The 20,486-nt window shown below is 51.3% G+C and overlaps 2 protein-coding genes across 18 annotated transcripts in view; one reads left to right on the top strand and one right to left on the bottom strand.

The window, feature by feature from the left end:
• Positions 1 to 17,285, bottom strand: part of TMEM104 (transmembrane protein 104) — a 63,117-nt gene extending 45,832 nt beyond the window's left edge. For 2 of the 3 annotated variants that reach the window (XM_023211871.2, XM_023211872.2), the window contains exons 1-6: positions 17,132 to 17,285; positions 16,320 to 16,430; positions 7,748 to 7,869; positions 5,112 to 5,193; positions 3,735 to 3,831; positions 2,999 to 3,079 (exon numbers count right to left, since the gene is read on the bottom strand). In XM_023211871.2, the coding sequence (XP_023067639.1) occupies positions 2,999 to 3,079; positions 3,735 to 3,831; positions 5,112 to 5,193; positions 7,748 to 7,869; positions 16,320 to 16,364 (427 nt within the window). In that variant the 5' untranslated portion in view covers positions 16,365 to 16,430; positions 17,132 to 17,285. The remainder of the gene's footprint in view (positions 1 to 2,998; positions 3,080 to 3,734; positions 3,832 to 5,111; positions 5,194 to 7,747; positions 7,870 to 16,319; positions 16,431 to 17,131) is intronic. The other variant, XM_023211873.2, reaches the window with a different exon arrangement.
• A 4-nt stretch (positions 17,286 to 17,289) lies between these two features.
• The window catches only part of NAT9 (N-acetyltransferase 9 (putative)), a 6,418-nt gene continuing 3,221 nt past the window's right edge, over positions 17,290 to 20,486 (top strand). For 4 of the 15 annotated variants that reach the window (XM_023211887.2, XM_023211879.2, XM_023211877.2 and 1 more), the window contains exons 1-4: positions 17,322 to 17,442; positions 17,849 to 17,900; positions 17,996 to 18,081; positions 20,274 to 20,386. In XM_023211887.2, coding sequence (XP_023067655.1) covers positions 17,348 to 17,442; positions 17,849 to 17,900; positions 17,996 to 18,081; positions 20,274 to 20,386 — 346 coding nt within the window. In that variant the 5' untranslated portion in view covers positions 17,322 to 17,347. Of the gene's footprint in view, positions 17,443 to 17,467; positions 17,609 to 17,633; positions 17,655 to 17,848; positions 17,901 to 17,995; positions 18,082 to 20,273; positions 20,387 to 20,486 lie in introns of those variants that run through there. The other 11 variants (XM_023211880.2, XM_023211878.2, XM_023211876.2 and 8 more) reach the window with 5 other exon arrangements.

Genomic DNA, 20,486 nt, shown 5'->3' with positions numbered 1-20,486 from the left:
TGGTCTGGTGTGCTGGGGAGATGGTGCTCAAGACAGGCCCATTGCCTTCTTACGGGAAGCACTCCCAAGGGACAGCGCTGACTCTGGATAGTGCATGACACTGACACTCCCACTGCAGAGGCAACGTTTGTCCCCTCCCACTCCAGCAGGAGGCTGAACGAGCAGTTGGGAACACAGGGCTCTAGTCCTAATCCCATCAGACTTGTTTCAGGACCCCGGCAAGTCCATGAATGTCTCCTAACTCGTGAGGGTGAGAAGAATCCCACCTGGGCCATCTTCCACAAATGACTCCCGCTAGAAAGGCCAGGTGGAACGGCTCTGAAGAGAGTGGCAGGGCCCTACGACCTAAGGGTTACTGCCCAGACAACCAGTCTCCACCCTTGCTCAGACTGAGGCTCACGTTTTTGATGTCACTGGTCTCAAGCTGCTGGTTTCTCTGAGAACATAAAGAAAAATGAAGTGACAGTTCCTTTTTAATCCTGGTGGCTCAGAAGAGCCTGCAGGGTCCCCAAGGGAAAGCCTAGGACATGTTACTCCTGGGCCATGTGAGGTCAGCTCTGTTCCTAGGAGTCTGGCGGGGAAAAGACTAAGAAAACGTGATCCTCAAGGGGACCCAGGAGGCCTCAGCACCCACTTTTTGAATATGGCATGTCCTTCCCTGACATGTCAGAGATAGCCTGACGTCCAAGCTTAGTGGCCTCTGGGGTTGGCCTGTCACTCAGGCCCAGGCTCCAGGTACAGCCTGCACTCCAGCTTGCTTTCTGCTCTGAGGGGACACACTGTCCCCCACCCCACTCCCAGCCTTTCCTCCACCTGCCAATGGACTCTGGCTCTGTTTACAAACTGCCATTGGCCCTCCCTGGTCAATAAACTTCATTACTAGACACAAAATAAGGGATCAGTGAACTTCCTGAGAAGACATCAATGGCTAGGCTGGCATTTCTGATTACCAGAAATGAGCTGGGACCCTAAGGCAGCCTCCTAGAGAGGAGGCAGCCCCACCCAGGGTGAAGATGACAATCTGGCAGTCTGTGAATCAGGAATGGAGCAGAGCGGAGGTTTTCAGCTGGGGTGATTTTGCCTCCCAGACCCTACTGGGAACATGTGACAATGGCTGAGGACAGTTTTGACTGTCATAAGTAGGAGGTGCTACTGGCAACTAGCAGGCAGAGGCCAGGGATGCTGCTCAGCACCCTGCCACGCACAGAACAGGCCCACAGCGAGGAATTCCCCAGCCCAAACATCAACAGGACTGAGCTGGAGAAACTCTGGGGTAGAGAAGCAGACTCCCTCTAAGTGTGAGGCTGGTCTCAGACAAACGTCTTTATTTTCCATTAGATTTGGGCAAATTAAGAGTCTAGTCTGTGGTGGGGGGAAAAAAGGCAAAACTGCTGGTTCCTAGAATTCTTAAAGAAATCAGGGCAGATTGCAGAACCCGAAAATGAGAAAGGAGGTTTAAAAGGCATGCGTCTTCCTTCCAATGTGCACTTTATTTTAAAGCTTGCATTTGGAAGGGGACTTTGTGTGGCTGCCAGGAGGAAACGCTTATGCTTGCTCAGGCTGGTGAGACGGGAGGGATAGAAATGGAACAAAGGAGAAGCACAGATGTGGGCTGAACCTGACCAGTTGGTTTTGCTGAATTCTGAAAACCCTCTGTGAGGTCGGTCCAGCAGGGAGGGTGAACCAGGCCCTAGGGCGGCCTTTGGCTGATAATCACATTGCCCTGCCAATGACAAACTAAATGCTTAATGTCCTAAAAGCAGTCAAGGAGATTCTAGTTCCTACAGTCCCCCCCGGCTCTAAGTTAAGTGCAGCCACATTTAAGACTAGAAAGAACTAGTAGGGCAGCCCACTCGACAAATGGGGCTTTGACAAAGGGGCAGAAAATCTTCCAAGACAGTTGCAAGGGGAAGGATGAACTGAGAATGTGACTCTCAATGAAATGGAAATAAACAGGTCTGGGCATTAAAAACTAAACTCTTTTTTCTTTTTTTGAGACAAGGTCTTACTCTGCAGCCCAGGCTGGAGTGCAGTGGTGTGATCTTAGCTCACTGCCACCTCCGCCTCCCGGGTTCAAGTGATTCTTGTGCCTCAGCCTCTGGTGTGGCTGGGACCACAGGTGTGCACCACCACGCCCAGCTAACTTTCATATTTTCACTTGAGATGGGGTTTCACCACGTTGGCCAGGCTGGTCTCCAACTCCTGGTCTCAAGTGATCTGCCCACCTCCCAAAGTGCTGGGATTATAGGCATAAGCCACCGTGCCCGGCCACTAAACTCTTAAATAGCTCATATTCCAAAAGAACCAGACTTGCCATGGGATATAAGATGCCGCTGGAACACCCAACAACTCAACCCCAGAGCTGGATGGCTCCCTTATGGCTGTAGCCAGATCCCAGGAAGGAGCAGATTCACCAGCACACTTCAGGGCTCCGGGCTCACTCGGCAAGCCTGGGTGTGGGCTCCCGGCGCCCTCTGCCGGCCACTGGGAAACCAGACCCAGGCGTGCGTGTAGCAGATCCCATTGCTGTCAGAAGGTGTTATTCTAGACAGAATCGGCCAGAAGAGGGCAAGGTCAGAGGCAATCGAGCAGGAGGTGCAAAACCATCAGTGGCCTCCATCAGCTTCCTTTGCAGGAAAAGGAAAAAGCTTCTTTTGTAGCTGCCTCAGGTTCCTGACCTCCACTGGAGTAGCTGCCTGGGGTTCCTGACCTCCGCTGGAGCAGCGGCCTGGGGCTCCTGACCTCCGCTGGAGTAGCTTCCTTGGGTTCTTGACTTCCGCTAAAGCAGCTGCCTCTTTGTTTTTAATGCTCACAGAGAAGGAGGAATTGAGGAAAACAGGTCAGCAAGGTGGCTTCCAGGTGCTGAGGGAGCAGCTCTACCACCTGCTCCGCCCCATGGTCTGGCTGTCAGGGTGGAGCCCTCATTACAAGGGCGCAGGTCTGCAGGGAAGCACCAGCTCCCCATTTCCCCACACCCCACCCCCAAAAGGACTTCTACCTTTATTGAAGAACATGGAGGCCATTTGTCCCATTTCCACCCGGTCTGTGATTTCAAATGGGTTGGGAGATCCACGTTTCTCTGCGGAGCCAAAAGAACAATGAAGAGGAAGTGGTTCTTCATGGGAAGAGCTTCAGAGGGTGGTGTGGACCTCACTGAATTATCTAAACCATGAAATCCCCAAGTGTCCAAACTCGAGAAAACTTTTCCTAATGTTTCCTGCTTGACATAGTTTAACATAGTCTTTTTTTTTTTTTTTTTAAGGGAATTCAGAGATGCTCCTGCTGGGGTGAAAGGGAGAGCAGGCATCGGAGCCCAACCCAGCCAACCAGGAAGGAGACAGCAAGGCAGGGGCGTATATGAACATGAGGGCACAGGGCAGGAGGAAGAAGAGACGCCACAGAACGACATTTACTCAAGCTTCCAGGGTGCACCAGGCAAGGAACCAGGCATTTAATCATCTCAGCAACAGGAAGGTGGGTGGCGGGAAACTGAGGTGCAGAGATCAAGGAACTCACCAAGCGGCAAATCTGAGTAGTGGCTAAGCCAGCAGGGGCCAGGCCTGTGCCCAGGACTGAAACCCTGTGATCTTCTGAGTCTACCACAGGGCCTGCATCAGAAACCGGGGGCAGGAAATGCCAGAGTCTGCGGGGAGACTCCCCAGGGCCTCTCCATGAAGAAAGGGAACCCTGTGGCCCAGAGGGAAGTGCGGGCCTGTGAGGACCCCAAGACTTACGCACAGACAGGATGGGCCGCTTCTCTGCCCGCTCGTAGTTGTCCCGGATGAGAACATCGCTGTCTGAGGCTGTGGAGGAGTCGTCATCTTCCTCCTCCTGGGAGGCGGTAGGATGGACAAGGAGGAGGGAGAAAAACAAAGGAAAACAAAAGAGCACATCAAAAAAATACAAAATGTTAGCCAGGTGTAGTGTCATGTGCCTGTAGTCCCAGCTACCTGGGAGGCTGAGATGGGAGGATCACCTGAGCCTATGAGATTGAGGCTGCAGTGAGCTGTGATTGCAACACTGCACTCCAGGCTGGGTGACAGAGCGAACACCCTGTCTCAAAAAAAAAAAAAAAAAAAAGAGCATGGAACTCTACAGAAAAGCCCTGGGACAATAGTAAACCTGTTTCCTTCGTTCTTTTTTTTTGAGACGAAGTTTTGCTCTTGTCGCCCAGGCTGGAGTGCAATGGCACGATCTCACCTCACTGCAACCTCTGCCTCCCAGGTTCAAGCGGTTCTCCAGCCTTAGCCTCCCGAGTAGCTGGGATTACAAGCACTTGCCACCATGGCCAGCTAATTTTTGTATTTTTAGTAGAGATGGGGTTTCACCATGTTGGTCAGGTTGGTCTTGAATTCCTGACCTTGGGTGATCCACCTATCTCGGCCTCCCAAAGTGCTGGGATTACAGGCATGAGCTACTGTGCCTGGCCTCTTTTTTTTTTTTTCTTTTTGAGACACTTGCCACTCCATACTGTCTCACTCTGTCGCCCAGGATGGAGTGCAGTGGCACAATCTCGGCTCACCACAATCTTCACCTCCCAATTCACGCAATTCTTGTGCCTCAGCCTCCTGAGTAGCTGGGATTACAGGCACACATCATCACGCCTGGCTAATTTTTGTATTTTTAGTAGAGATGAAGTTTCACCATGTTGACCAGGCTGATCTTGAACTCCTGACTTCAAGTGATCCGCCTGCCTCGGCCTCCCAAAGTGCTGGGATTACAAGTGTGAGCCACTGCACTGGCCCCTGTGTTCTTTCTGCAGGGTATCTGTATCTGATTAGGAAGCTCTCAGCACAGCTATGCTGCCCCATCAGAGGTGGTGGAGACTCACTCGGGAAGAAGAAACAGCACAGTTCCTGGGTACAAAGGTTTCAAACAGCTGAGCTGGGTGTGGGTGGGGGTAGGAGGGCCTGAGGCTGAGACGGGAAAGTGGCAGAGGCTCCATCCGTGCTTTAAGCTTTAGGTGGCTATTAAGCTTCAGCTCTGGGACTGGAGTCCGGGAGCAGTGCCGTGGACATAGCCCGCCATGCACTGAGAGGAAAAGAATGGGCTGCTGAGACTGCCTGTTGGGTACCTGGTGGAACAGAGGCATAGCCCAGAGACACACACACCTTGAGGTTCTCCATCCTCTTCCAGCGGAGCTGCGCGTTGGCTGCAGCCATGGCCTCTATCACAAAGGTGGTGGTCACGAAGCTGAGGGGTCCGAGTGCCCAGCGCCAAAGGCAGACAGGAGGTTGGAGGAGACAGAGAGAAGGGAGACACCATTGTAAGAACCAACCAGACCCACCAGCCTGGACCATTCTCTTTTCTGAGATCTGTTCCCTAGAGATGGGCTTTACCCGGTAAAAAGGTGTGCGTGCTTTGATGTTGCTGTCTAAAGTGACAACGTATTTCCGGTGCACGAGAGAGAGGGGTGTGAACTAAGTGATGGGAGGAAAACTACCCAAAGGAGAGAGGGAGCTGGGGGCAGAAGCGATGCTGGGACAAGCTGTGCTGCATACCCAGGAGGGGCCGGGGGGGACAGATGCCAAAGGATGCTCTCAGTGAGGGGAGGCTGGTTCACAAAGGGACCCCCAGCTTCTGGAAGGACAGCAGGCAGCTTTCGCCTCACCTTGCAAGGACAGGCAAATGGTCACCTCCCAATTATATGCACTAATGGAAGGAGCGCCGGCATGGAAAATTGCAAATGGGCACTTGGCTCCGGAATCCATCCCTTTTTTCTTTGGCAGTACTTTTTACTTTCCAAATAAGCTGGCTAATGTTAAAATAAGCTTGCACTTCTATGGACCAATTCGAAAGGGAGATTGGGAGGTGGCATCAGACGCTTGCCGAGAAGTCAGACTAGATTGGAAAAATCATCTTTTCTTTTCCTCTTAAAGAAACTTGAGACCTAGATGACAGCTGGAATGCACGAATGCTTTTGTTAACGGAGGATACAGAAGTGGGCTGCCTTCCTGCTAATAAAACCTGAGGTATGAGTCCATCTCTGCCATGGAACAGTGTGGGACGAACACTCATCTCCTGCTTTCTTGAGGCCAGGACAGCTCTGCCATCAGACTCACCCCGCCCCTCCCTGAGTATTGACAAGGGATGGGGGGCTGACTGCTCGCCCCGAGGTCAGGTGGCAGGAGGCAGAGGAGTCGCTTGGCCCCACACCAGTTAAACCCACACTCACTCCCACTCTGCGGAGCAGCCAGCTTTGAAATCCCCATTCCAACTGCCTCAGCATCTCCAGGAAAGCTTTCTCATTATCTTGCCTAAGTGACCATTTTAAGGGCTTTGGATTTACCCTTCTTTTTGGAAGTGAAATTAAAATCAATCTTAATTAAGGCATAAAGAGACTTCTCATGGTTGCGCAAGGCCAACTCGTTGATCACATTCAAACACAAATGGGTTGAGCAAGGAGCGGGGTGTGGCACCCCCTGCCAGGGAGCCCCTAATGAACACTTCCCATTCGATGGCTGCCTGTGCTGAAGGTCCTTTAAAGGGGACAGCAGAGTCATGTAAGGACAAAGACTTCTAGAGCTCTTGGCTACCAGGGCTCATAGTAGATTAGATGATGAACCAATAGTGTCCCAAGATTCACTCTCAAAACTCCCCAAAAGAAACGCATGAAGAAACTGAAAACCATGGGTGCTTTCCTATCCCATTCACCTTCTTGTACGTCTTAGTTTGCTCCAACTACTAAGCTCTGTCTCATCCTTCCACCAGTACCCACCCCCTCCCCATTCAGATCCTCACTTAGATGCAGCCCTCCCTAACCCTGCTTCACCTGGCATCCTAGTCCCCTCGCCCTGCTATGCCTTCCTCTTTCCACAGCACTCACTGCCTTCCAGCTCACTCTTCAATTTACCCATTTATTATCCTCACTGTCTGTCTCCCCACAAAATAAAGTCAAGTCTGCACAGGCAGAGATCGTTGTTGGTGAGGCTCCCTCAGTACCCAGAAGGGTGCTTGGTGCACAGATCGGGGGTCGCCTCTCAGGGGAGGTATTTCCAGGTGCTCCTTCCCATCTCTTTTTTGCAGCTTGTGGATTCCTACCTGGTTGAGGATGGAAGTGCCTAGTCCTAAATCCCTTCCTGGCCTGGGGCACTTGCTGAAAACTTCAGACCCGTCCTGTCCCCACGTGTGTGGGAATCCCGAGACGAGCCTCAGGCGGAACCCACCCTCCCTGAAGCACTGGCTGGTGAGGCCCACACACCTGGCTCAAGGAGTAGGCGTCCCTAAAGACCTGGGGAGGTACACGACAGGCGCGTGCCATGCTTGATCAGGCACCCAGGCGTGTGTTTATCACCTAATTCGTGAATTACCTTAAGTAAATTCTAAATTCCAAACTGATTTCCCATATCACCTTAAATGTTTGTTAGATCCTTCTTCTGTGGCTGGGTGGTATTTTCTCAGACAGCAAAACTTGATGGTAATGTTACTAAAGCATACATTTAATAGCAGGGGAGGTAAATCTGCCAGGGAAGAAATAGGCCAGCATCACGTGAAACATTCCAAAGCCTAGTGGATGTCCAGGTTTTTATCTGACCAGGGCTGTGTAACCGCTCCACTAACACAAGCCACCAGGAGGCCTCTGTGACTACTGTCTCCTCTCTGACTACCCTGGCAGGGACTCACTGAGCTAGAGATGGGGTAGACAGGTGTCTTCCCACCCCTCAGTGCCCTCATGTTCGGGCTTCCTGGGCCGACTGCCTCCTGCTCCACTCCTGGCCCCTGTGGGAAAGCCCCCACTGCCTCTCACCTCATGAAGCCCAGGAACACCAGCAGGACGAGGCTGACAAGCCACCCGGCGGTGGCGAAGGCCTTGGGCATGGTGAGTGCGCCCGTGCCCACGATGAGGTTAAACATGTACACCAGCCCAACCTGGAACCGACAGAGGCGACATTCAAGCCCAGAACTTAATCAACATCTCCCCTTAACAGCTCCCAAGGAACGACCCTAGTGATGGCACCACTGTGGAGGCCAGAAGGCCAGACTTTAGACAGGGAAGGAGGCAGGACAGGAGAATTACACCTGGGGTCTAAGGAGCCAGGCCTTGCAACCACAGAGCCTGTTAACCAAACATGAATACGTGGATGACTCAAGCCCTGGGGTTCAGTTTCATCTCTATTCCTACTGTCATCACTGCTGCCCCTCCTAAAGCTGCATCGCAGATGCTAGCACTCTGCTCAACCAGGCTGTAGGCTTCCCGGGGACAGAGCACCATAGGCGGGGTACCTGGCACAAAGGTCAGCGTATAATGCTGACCTCAAAGAAACACCCACTTTTCCAAGACCACTGAGCATGTGGGCTCAAGGTCACTGCCATTGTCCTTTGGGACATGGATATTCATGCTTCCCTTTCTCCACCCCCTCCCCATATCAACTTCAGGTTTTCTTTAAAAAAATTGAGATATAATTCACATACCATAAAATCCACCCATTTAAAGTACATACATCAGTGGGTTTTAGTAATATTCACAAGGTTGTGTGACCAGCACCACCAGCTAATTCCATTTTATCACCCCCCCAAAAAAAACCCATTTCCATTAGCAGCCACTCCCCATTCTTCCCTCCCCGCTTGCTCACCCAACTTCAGAGTGATTTCTCAGGTCACTCACTGACTTCAGGTTTTTAAACCAACCCACAGTTTACAATGATTCCCTTTCCAAGATCTGAACCGTGAACTTCCTGTCTGACCCAAGCCCCTACCCTTCTGTGATGCTCTCCAGTCCCCCAGCCTCCTCCCCTGCCAATCCTCCCTCCCAGAAGCCCACCCTGATTTTGGCATCATCTGCTTCCTTTACTGGCGCAATCAGCAGACTCCACCAAGCAAACGCCTCCTTTCCTCGTGTATTTCTCTTAGTATGAACCTTTCTGCAGACCTCAAGTCCAGCTGCCCGCTAGTCACCTACACCTAGACATCCCATTAGTGGCCCCATCCTCCTTCCTTCCCCTCCAGATCACAGTCCTAGTGACTTTATTTCTGTAACTTCTTTGGTGGCTAACTCTGGCTCCTATCCTTATTTACAATTCAAATGAGTCTTTCTGGCCTGGACTGGTGCAGCAGACTCCTAACTGGTCTTCCTGTACTCTGCTAAATTGGGCGACTTATCGTATGCTTTACCACCTGTTTCTGATCATTAAAAAAGACAAACACCCTATCTCTGGGAATGCTCACCCGTTTCTCATTTTCTCTTCCTGTTCTTAGAAAGATGCGCTTTTCTTTATTTTAAAAGTTTTCTAAGATAGCCACATGCTGAATTTGTGATCAGAAACACACAAATTGGTGCCCATTCTCCCAGACTCGGTCAATTATGTTTTTTTTTTAAAGCATGAAGAGGACGGGTGCAGTGGCTCACTCCTGTAATCCCAGCACTTTGGGAGGCTGAGGTGGGTGGATCACAAGGTCAGGAGTTTGAGACCAGCCTATCCAACATGGTGAAACCCTGTCTCTACTGAAAATACAAAAATTAGCCGGGCGGTGGCGTGTGCCTGTAATCCCAGCTACTCAGGAGGCTGAGGCAGAAGAATTGCTTGAACCTGGGAGGTGGAGGTTGCAGTGAGCCAAGATTGTGCCACTGCACTCCAGGCTGGGCAACAGAGTGAGACTCTGTCTCAAAAAAAAAAAAAAAAAAAAGGCATGAAGAAATAGAGATGGCCAACTCCCGCCTTGGGGTATTGGCTGGGGGAAGGAGGGGTTGGGCAGTGGCTAGAAAAGACAGGCTTCCCAGCAGGTGCTAACTGGACATTTGAGAGTAGGACATACGGGAGGCCACCCTGTGGAGAGGAAAGCTCTCTGCCTGCAGTACGTGAATACCTGGCACAGGACCAAAGCCCTCTTGTGCCACCTCCCCAGCCCCTCAACTCCTACCCAGCCTTCAGGGCCCATTCCAATGCAACTTCTTTTTTTTTTTTGAGACCGAGTCTCGCTCTGTCGCCCAGGCTGGAGTGCTCACTGCAAGCTCCACCTCCCGGGTTCATGCCATTCTCCTGTCTCAGCCTCCCGAGTAGCTGGGACTACAGGCGCCCGCCACCACGCCCGACTAATTTATTGTATTTTTAGTAGAGACGGGGTTTCACCGTGTTAGCCAGGATGGTCTCAATCTCCTGACCTCGTGATCCGCCTGCCTCGGCCTCCCAAAGTGCTGGGAGTACAGGCGTGAGCCACTGTGCCCGGCCTCTAATGCAACTTCTACCACAAAGTCCTTCCCAGGCTCCCAAAGTTGTCCTGCCTCCCGCCTTTGAATCCTTGTGGCAATAACACTTCTTATGCCCTCTCTTGGGTTTCAGATATTGGCATATTTCTCTTTTCCCTGTTAATACATATGAAGCCCACTGTGACTGTGGGCTGTGTCTCACTTCTTTCTGCATTTCTCAGGGTGCCTGGCACACAGGCTGGAGATGGGAACACCCAGCTGATTGCACTGGACCCTGCTTGGGTTATCTCTGACGTGAGGCTGAGAGTCTTCATCATCCAGTTTTGGATATCACAATCTCAATTTTTATTTTATGAGACAGAGTCTTGCTCTGCTGCCCAGGTTGGAGTGCAGTGGTGTGATCCTGGCTCACTGCAACTTCCGCCTTCCAGATTCAAGCGATTCTCCTGCCTCAGCCTCTGGAGTAGCTGGGATTACAGGCGCCCACCACGTCTGGCTAAGTTTTATAATTTTATTAGAGACAGCGTTTCGCCATGTTGGCCGGGCTAATCTCTAACCCCTGACCTCAGGTGATCCACCCGCCTCGGCTTCCCAAAGTGCTGGGATTACAGGAGTGAGCCACTGCGCCCAGCCCGCAATCTCAATTTGATCCCATGGACAAATTCCAGAAGGATGAAAACAAGTTTGAATTATCTTCCTACTGCCTTGCTTGGATCACAACATCATCGATATGATTCCCCTCTGGGAGTCCTGGCTCAGAGTGGTGCTGCTAGAAGAATTTTGAGGGCAGAAGCTAGGCGAGACAGGGAACACACAGCCCATTGCTGGTCTTCTGAATGGTAAGTTCTGGCTTTTCACAGTAACTGTGAATGTCTATAACTAACTCATGTTTACTTTTGCTGAGGTTAGTTTCAATCACTGGCACTTTCATGCTCGTGTGTACAAGGGTGGGAATGGGTCACCTAGCTAGTTCAGTTCTGTTCATTTATTCAACAACCAACAAGAGCCTTCTACAGACTGGGCCCTGTGCTTGGAACTGAGGATATGATAATAAACCAGACAGACATGGCCCTTGAACTCATGGGGCTACATTCTAAGGAGGAGACAGACAACAAGAAAACAACTACAGGCCAGGTGTGGTGGCTCACACCTGTGATCCTAGCACTTTGAGGTGAGCATATTGTCTCAGCTGAGGAGTTCGAGACTAGCCTGGGCAACATGGCAAAACTCCATCTCTACTAAAATACAAAAAATTAGCCGGGCATGATGGTGCACGCCTATAATCCCAGCTACTCGGGAGGCTGAGGCATGAGAATCACTTGAACTCAGGAGGCAGAGGTTGCAGTGAGCTGAGATCATGCCACTGCGCTCCAGCCTGGGAAGAAAACAACCACGGTTTCAGCTTGAGAGAGGCGTTATGAAGCAAAGAATCAGGGCGCTGTGAGAAGACACAGTGGGAAAGCACTGGAAACAGTGGATACCCCAGGAAGGGTGCTGAAGGATGAGAAGGTGCTGCCCAGGCGACAGGCGAGGGAGAGGCTTCCCGGTCCAGAGGCCTACAGGTAGTAGGCCTACCGCGGCAGGTAGGCTCGAGGAGCTTTCAGAAGGCCTGTGCGGCTCAAGCACAGTAAGCTGGCCAGGGGTGGGGCTGGAAGAGGCTGCAGTCAGACTGCGCAGAGCCCTTTTGGATGGGACAAGGGGTTGGATGTTTTGGAGCATTTGGAGCAGGGCACTAACAGAACAGACCCCAGCAGACAACCTAACATCTGCCCTCCCTGCAGCTCTGTGCTCTGCTTATCGCTTCTGTTAGCAGTAATACTTACGAAGGGATAAAAACCTTATTTCTTTATGGAGAATGATTCCCATAATGGAAGCAAAGAGAAAGCACAGAGGCATAAGAAAGTGATAGTTCTAGGCTAGGTATGATGGCTCGTGCCTGTGATCCCAGCACTCCTGAGGTGGGAGGATGGCTTGAGTCCAGCAGTTTGAGACCAGCCTAGGAAATGTAGCAAGACTCTGTCTCTACAAAAAATAAAAAATATTAGCCAGGGATGGTGGCAAGCGCCTGTAGTCCCAGCTACTTGGAAGACTGAGATGGGAAAATCGCCTGAGCCCAGAAGTCAAGGCTGCAGTGAGCTGTAATTGCTTACTGGGTGTCAGAGTGAGACCCTGTCTTAAGAAAAAGAAAGAAAGTAATGGTTCTTGGGCAAAAGTTTTATGGGGGAACTAAACAGTGTAAGAGGCATCTGTAAATTCAGGGAAGCTTAAAGGTCTTGGGATGTAAAAGTCAAAGGTCTCTTGTGGATCAGGGTTTCTCAGCTTGGGCACTGTGGAAATTTGGGGGCCAGGTCTTTTTTCACGATGGGGGCCTGTCCTGTGCATTGTATGATGTTTAGTGACACCCCTGGCCTTTACCCACTAGGTGCCAGTAACAACCTCTCTCCAACCATTAGTGTCCTGACAATCAAAAATGCCTCTAGACACTGCCTACTGTCCTCTGGGGGGCAGAATCACCACTAGCTGACAACCACTGCTGTAGAGAGAGGTACAATGAAATAAGCATGCTCCCAAAAGAAACTTACGAACCTTTAAGAACTTTACAAAGAAATGAATGAAGAGAGAAACTACAGTTGAGAGCGGAAATGGGTCATTGCAGTTGTCTTGCTTTGCGGCAATTTTTTCAGTTCCAAAGCAAGCCCTGTGTGTTTAGTGGGCGCTCAGGGAATCCTGCAGGGTAATGTAGGACTTCTCTGCTTTCTGAGGACTGCGGCAGTCCTGGCAAGCATTCAATCCTCGTTACCTTCTGTAAAGGTAATCAGTGAGGGCCAATCACAAGGAGCAGACGTAGAGGCAGGAAGCAAATCTGGGCTGAGCCACAGGCTGGGTCAGGAGGGGTTGTGGGGAAGGAAGAGAAAGGAGACCTTCTCTTCTGTTGGTCGTGGGACGGTTCTGTGGGCCAGACTCTGGGAAGTAGTGGCAGAAAGCTGAGGAACAGGCTCTACTGCAGTCTCGATAATGAAGACCAATGCATGCATCCTAAACCGAGTTACCTCCAATTCTCACCTCTTCCTCTGTGGCTGCACTGGAGGAGGCACAGGCACTGCTCCTTGGGACTGCTGGCCTGCTCTCCTATGCTCTAGAGAGCTCAGTGCAGCATCCCACATGCCTCACCTCCACCCAGCAGCCTCACTTATGACCTGCATGGGGCAGACGTCACCAGTATCTTTCAACAGCTTCCCTTCTGACAGTTGTCAAAGGAAACAGAAGGCAGCAAAGATGCGGAAGCAATGACTAGGATTTCAGGGTGTGAAACAAGCACTCTCTCCTTCGAAAGCAACCACAACAATCTTGAGCAGGAACCAGCAGGCAGAGGCACCCTCAGTGGCTGACCCTTCTGTTGGGCGTGACCTACGGCATCCTGTATTTTGATCACACGACAACCACTTCAGTTCTGTGTCACTCCTGGTCCTCATAAATGGAGAAACAGACATGCCTGTCCTGAGATCCCTTATGGGGACATGTACCCGTCTGAACCACGTTCCTGTGTTCAGCACTATCCTTGAGAGAGTGGGACATCTGAGCCACCTAGGTGGCTCATCTACTTGTTACAAATATTTTAGGCAGAATAATTCAAGCTAAAGCGAACATCCTTGGAACTCCTGAAGGGGAAAAGAACTCAAAATAAATGGGGCAATAAAGAACTAAGGAGAAGCTTTGTCTTGTAAATGACCATGGGCTGAAGAACACATATGAATTACATGCCCCCTTTCTTGGTTTCCCAAGGCAGCCAGAGCAGCGTTCTGTTCACATTGTCTTGAGCTGGGGCCTGCAGGGGTAGTCAGAGCAGCATCAGCAGCAAGTTAGTTCCATAGCTCATCTGAGCTCAGTGACAAACTCTTCTGGTGGTACAGAGGACCAAGAATTGTTTGAGGATGGGGGAGTGAAGGAACCCTTAGGAAGCAGGTGTCTCCTCCCCTCAGAACACTGACCACTATACCTCCTGTTTGATGCCACATCATCCCCACCGCACCCCACCTCCTCCCTACATCTCTCTTCACCAGTAGGATAAAAGAACACAAGCACTTGTTTATGGCCAATGCCCAGAGCTGGCCCTCTGGACAACAAAGACCCTGAACGAAATAAAACACATTTATTGCACGTTATGCACATGTACCCTAGAACTTAAAGTATAATAAAAAAAATAAAATAATAAAATAATAATAAAAAAAAAAAAACATAGGAGATGGAGAACAAAAAAGGGCAGAGGGCACTGAAGCTTGCGGGCCTAACTTCCTGATTTCCTGTGGGCACGTGACTTATGAAAGGACCCCTTAAACAACCGGACACACTAGAAATGGGGACATATCAAAGTGTTTTCCTTACAAAACTTACTTACAGGGATGACTCATTTCCTTATCTTTAAGTTTACAGATGTTGTAAGAAAAAGCAGGAACTGTGGTGACTTTTATATCAATAGACAGCATGGAGATTTCATCGCTGACAGCAATGAAAACAGCTCTCAGGAGGCTGAGAGCTGTTACATAATTCCACAAACGAGAGGGACACTATTCATTCCATTCCAGGGTTCATGAAAGACTTCCCCTGAGAGGCCGGGTGCAGTGGCGCACAGCTGTAATCCTAGCACTTTGGGAGGACGAGGCAGGTGGATCAGCTGAGGTCAGAAATTCAAGACCAGCATGACCAACATGGTGAAACCCTGTCTCTACTAAATACAAAAAAATTAGCCAGGCGGGGTGGTGCATGCCTGTAGTCCCAGCTACTTGAGAGGCTGGGGCAGGAGAATCACTTGAACCCAGGAGGCGGAGGCAGTGAGCTGAGATTGCGCCATTGCACTCCAGCCTGGGCAACCAGAGTGAAACTCTGTCTTTAAAAAAAAAAAAAAAAAGACTTCCCCTGAGAAATTACAGAGGTGAAGGGTGAAGAAGCCTCCTTTACTGCCACACATGAATGGCACAGGCCCAACAGGAAGACTCTGGAATCAGGAAGGCTTTCTTCCAGCTGTGAAGGAAGTATCTCTAAGACATTTCCTTGTGGAGACACTTCCTTGTCCATCACACCACAATGCTAGTCTGTGAAGCTAGCAGAAAAAGACCAGGGATCCCCAGGCTAGGAAGCTATGTACAAGGCAGGGCAGCTGTTGAAGGCAGGTCAAGTTCTAGAAAGAAGACTCTTGCTACTTAGGGCAGTGCTGCTTTTGCCTGGGATAGTTGGTAACAACCTGAGTCAACCATCTGATTATTCCAACCCTCTGGCTACTTATCCAGACAAGATGGCCCTGTGATGTAACAACTATGACCAATCATACGTTACATAGAGAAGATAAATTGAGTATGTGTTGGGGGCAGCGAGAGGCAACACAGACCTAAGACAGTGAAATCAATCATGCTAGCTGTTCTAATTGCAGAGTCCACCAAACTGTAATTAGAAGTCTTTGTATGCTTTCACTGCGTCTTACGCCATCCAAGACTATAAAAGTTGTGCAATTTAAAATTCAGTAAAGATCAAAGCAGTTTCCAACTACTGAGATGAGCAAAACCCAGAGTCAACAGCTGTCAATCACTGTTCATCTGAAGGGCAGCACTGCAGGCAAGTGGTAGCCTGGAGATGAACATTATTTTTGAGACGGAGTTTCGCTCTTTTTGCCCAGGATGGAGTGCAATGGCTCGATCTCAGCTCACTGCAACCTCCGCCTCCCGGGTTCTCCTGCCTCAGCCTCGCGGGTAGCTGGGATTACAGGCACATGCCACCATGCCTGGCGAATTTTGTATTTTTAGTAGAGACAGGGTTTTACCATGTTGGCCAGGCTAGTCTTGAACTCCAGACCTCAGGACATCTGCCCACCTGGGCCTCACAAAGTGCTGGGATTACAGGCGTGAGCCACCGCGCCTGGCTCAGGATTAACATTACAAACAGCACGGCGATTTTGTTTGGTTTGACCACTGTGACAAACACCTTAAAAAGAGAATAAATCTGACTTACATTCTGAGCCACCAGAGTAGCCCTGTAGCCGCTGCCCCATGGAACTCCCCCATCCTGCTTCCACCACGGTCTGCTCAAGCAGCAGCACTCACTAGTCCCATCCCCAGGAAGCAGTGTGCTTTTCTAGAAGCCAGGAACACTTCAGTGAGCAAAAGGTTCTATAAGTCACACTCACGTAGGAAGAATAGAGTTCCCCGGTCTCCGTAATTTCACCCGCCATTTCCAAAAGTGAGGAAGCGCTGGCAGCCGAGGTTCCTTAGGTGCAGGGGCGGCGGCTGCTGCACCTCTTTAAAACAAAAGAGCGGAGTTCACCTGTCTGATGGACTGAGATGGGGTGGGAGGAGGCTTGCAGCCTTTCCCCGCCACCTCTGGTTCTTTTATCACAGACACTTAGGGCCTCAGTATCTGTCACAAGACTCAACCCCGAGGGAGGGGTCACCCCGGATGACAGAAATCTGGACGATTTCTTCTAACTTCTCCCTTGCTCTGCAGGGCACTGCTCTGTGCCCAGCACGGATGTTTTCAATGTTGCTCGGAGTGCAAGTGATTGAAGGGGCCTCTAAAGCCACTAAGTCTTACCCACCACAAAAGCCCCCTTTCCACGCTCTGGGGTGGTTATCCCCATTTAATTACAGCAACCAGGAGCTCACTACCACACAGGGGAGCCCAAGGAACTGTCTGCCGCCTCTGCCTAGGGCAGGGAGCTGGGGGCTTTCCTACATTATCCCTCCAACCCCACTCAAGGCCCTAAGGCCTTCTTTTCTTAACGGGGCCTCCACTCCCTGACCCAACCTACTCTCTTAGGGTTCCCCACCCTCAAAGCTCCCTCTTTTCTCAAGAGCCCCACTCCCAGCCTCTCCCTCTCTCTGCCTCCTGGAGGAGTCCCGAGTCTGATGCAGCCCCGCCCCGCCCCAACCTATCCCATCCCGTCCAGTCCTCTCCCGCCCGTCCCGTCCCGACTCGACCCGACCCGACCCGACCCGACACCTGCAGCACAGCCAGCTCCGGAGCCTCCACCTCCCGCCAGCAGGCTGCTGCCGGCGCCAGCTGTCCCGCACCAGCGTCCGCAGCGCGCATGCGCCCGCCGCGCAGCCCACCTTCTTCTAGTCCGCTGACTGGGCGCCTCGCGGGGGCGGGACCGGGATTGGGGCAAGGCGGCTGCCGTCAGCATGGCGGAAGTGGGCGGGGCGCGCTCTCACGCGCATGTGGGAGGGGCGGCAGCCGGTTGGGCCTGGGAGCGTGGCTGGTTGGAGGAGGTGGATCACCCCTTCTGCAGTGGACGATTTCGTCGGTGGTGGGTGGGTGTGAGCTTGGCAGTACCCGGGTCCGCGTGGTTGGAGGGTCGAGGAAAGTGATCTAGAACGCCACTTAAAGGGGAGGGCCTGAGATTAAGCCCGCCTAGCCCTGAAGTGGTCGGAGGCGGGGAGGAGGGAGTGGCCAGAGCCCCGTGGGGTGGTCGCCACGGTGAGGCCGGAAGCAGGTTTAAGGCAGGGCTGAAAGTTGACTCTAGGTTGGAATCCCTGGACTGGGGCAAGTAATGGGAGCTCTAGAGATAAGGCTTGGTACTTGGTGCTTGGGTTTGAGGAATCGAAGTTCTGGGGAGTGGACGGAAGGAACCAGCAGAAACGGAGCCCAGGCTTGGCCCCCTGGGGTGGGAGTCAAAGATTGTTTAATAATCCTTAACCATCCCGGTTCTCTTTCTAGCAAGAATTTTTGGAGTCTGTATTCTCTGGAGTGTCTGGAAGGAAAGAATAACGTAAGTCAACTTAGCCCCAGGAGGAAAGCCGGAGCTCCCACCCAAAGTTGGAAATTCAGGGTCCTGAAGTCTTTGCTCTCCCTATCTGCATGCAGGCTGCTACCATGAGGCTGAATCAGAACACCATGCTGCTGGGGAAGAAGGTGGTACTTGTACCCTACACCTCGGAGCATGTGCCCAGGTATCTTTCCTGCTTGACATGGGGTGCGTAGCAGCATCCAGAGCTGTGTAAGGTACAGCCTCAGTCTCAGGGCTGTTTCCCCTAAGAAGATACATTGGTTGTGAGAAATAACTATATATGAGGGGGGAAAAAAAGGCTGGGTGCCGTGGCTCACGCCTGTAATTCCAGGACTTTGGGAGGCTGTGGCAGGAGGATCGCTTGAGCCCAGGAGTTCGAGACCAGCTTGGGTAACATAGCGAGACCTCATCTCTACAAAAAATATAAAAATTAGTCAGGCATGGTGGTGCACAGCTGTAGTCCCAGCTACTAGGGAGGCTGAGGTGGGAGGATTGCCTGAGCCCAGGAGCTGAAGACTGCAGTGAGCTGTGATTGCACCACTGTACTCCAGCCTGAGTGACAGAGCAAGAACCTGTCTCAAAAAAAAAAAGCCGGCACGGTGGCTGGCACCTGTAACCCCAGCACTTTGGGAGGCTGAGGTGGGCGGATTATGAGGCCAGGAGTTCGAGACCAGCCTGGTCAACATGATGAAGCGCCGTCTCTATTAAAAATACAAAAAATTAGCAAGACTTGGTGGCAGGTACCTGTAATCCCAGCTACTCGGGAGGCTGAGGCAGAAGAAGCGCTTGAACCAGGGAGTCGGAGGTTGCAGTGAGCCAAGATCACACTGCTGCACTCCAGTCTGGGCAACAGAGCGAGACTCCGTCTCCAAAAAAAAAAAAAAGGCCAGGTGTCTCACTTCTGTAATCTCAGCACTTTGGGAAGCTGAGGCAGTTGGATCACGAGGTCAGGAGTTCGAGATCGGCCTGGCCAACATGATGAAACCCTGTCTTTACTAAAAATCAAAAAAATTAGGTGGGCTTGGTGACAGGCACCTGTAATCCCAACTACTTGGGAGGGTGAGGCAGGAGAATCGCTTGAACCGGGGAGGGGGAGGCTGCGGTGAGCCGAGATCACACTACTGCACTCCAGCGTGGGTAACAGAGCAAGACTCTGTCTCAAAAAAGAAAAGAAAAGAAAAGAAAAAAGGCTGGGCGCAGTGGCTCAGGCCTGTAATCCCAGCACGAGAGGCTGAGGCGGGCAGATCACGAGGTCAGGAGATAGAGACCATCCTGGCTAATACGGTGAAACCACATCTCTACTAAAAATACAAAAAAATTAGCTGGGCATGGTGGCGGGCACCCGTAGTCCGTACTACTTGGGAGGCTGAGGCAGGAGAATGGCGTGAACCCAGGAGGCGGAGCTTGCAGTGAGCCAAGATTGTGCCACTGCACTCCAGCCTGGGTGATAGAGGGAGACTCCATCTCAGAAAAAAAAAAAAGAGACCAGCCTGACCAACATGGAGAAACCCCATCTCTACTGAAAATACAAAAACATTAGCCGGGTGTGGTGGCACATGCCTGTAATCCCAGCCTGGGCAACAAGAGTGAAACTCCGTCTCAAAAAACAAAAAAAAAAAAATAGCAGAAGCTGGGGACTGTGACTTCCTTGGAAGGAGCTGCCCATCCTCTTCCCTTTCTTTCTCTCAGCTTTCTTTTTGGCCTTTCAGCAAGGAACTGCTTTATGTAAACTAAAATGTGTAAGAAAAAGAAATTGTCTTTTCACCTAATCATAAATGAGTGATGTTTCCCTGGTGTCAGGGATTATGTTCAGTTCTTGGAGACTTAATGTTAGCTTGTCCTTAAACTCTGAGCTGATGAGTTGTGATATCTACCATGCGAAAGGCCAGGACCGAGTCCTGATGGGATTCCTGTGGGGGCAGTTGGCACATGGCTGGTAGGTTGGGTTAGGGGTGCTGTAGCTGGGTATTCTCTACTTGTAGTGTTCCGTTTGAGGGTTCCTGGTGCCCTAACTTTGTGGGGATCTGTCCAGCCGCCTTTGTTGAGGTCGGCTTGCCATATACTTCCCCTTCTGGAATTTGAAGAATGTTTGGTTTCAGACTGCTCTTCCGCACTGATCCGAGACAGGATAGGAAGTTGGACAGATAGAACTGACTCCTCCTGCTGTTCTCTTGTAAGACTAGCTTGCTTCTGGGTCTTGTGCCTGTGGCCCCTGCCTTAGGAGCAGTCATAACCCTTTGGGTCTTCTTTGAGCCCTGTGTTAGCCCTGTGGGGTTTTGGACCCTCACATTATAAGGTGTCAGACATATGCCTCTGAATGAGTCCTCCATGTCTAAGGTCACCCCTCTGTCCCAGCAGGTATCACGAGTGGATGAAATCAGAGGAGCTGCAGCGTTTGACAGCCTCAGAGCCGCTGACCCTGGAGCAGGAGTATGCCATGCAGCGCAGCTGGCGGGAAGATGCAGACAGTGAGGAGTGCCCCCCACTCCCCCGGCCCTGGTACTGGGAGGGCTGATCCACAGTCAGTCTCCAGGTTCCCTCCTTTTTCCAGTCCCACTACGGAAGCTT

This window comes from Piliocolobus tephrosceles, chromosome 16 (assembly GCF_002776525.5).
Source record: "Piliocolobus tephrosceles isolate RC106 chromosome 16, ASM277652v3, whole genome shotgun sequence".
NCBI lineage: Eukaryota > Metazoa > Chordata > Mammalia > Primates > Cercopithecidae > Piliocolobus > Piliocolobus tephrosceles.
The sequence above is the reverse complement of the archived record's forward strand: the minus strand, read 5'-3'. Positions and strand labels throughout refer to the sequence as shown.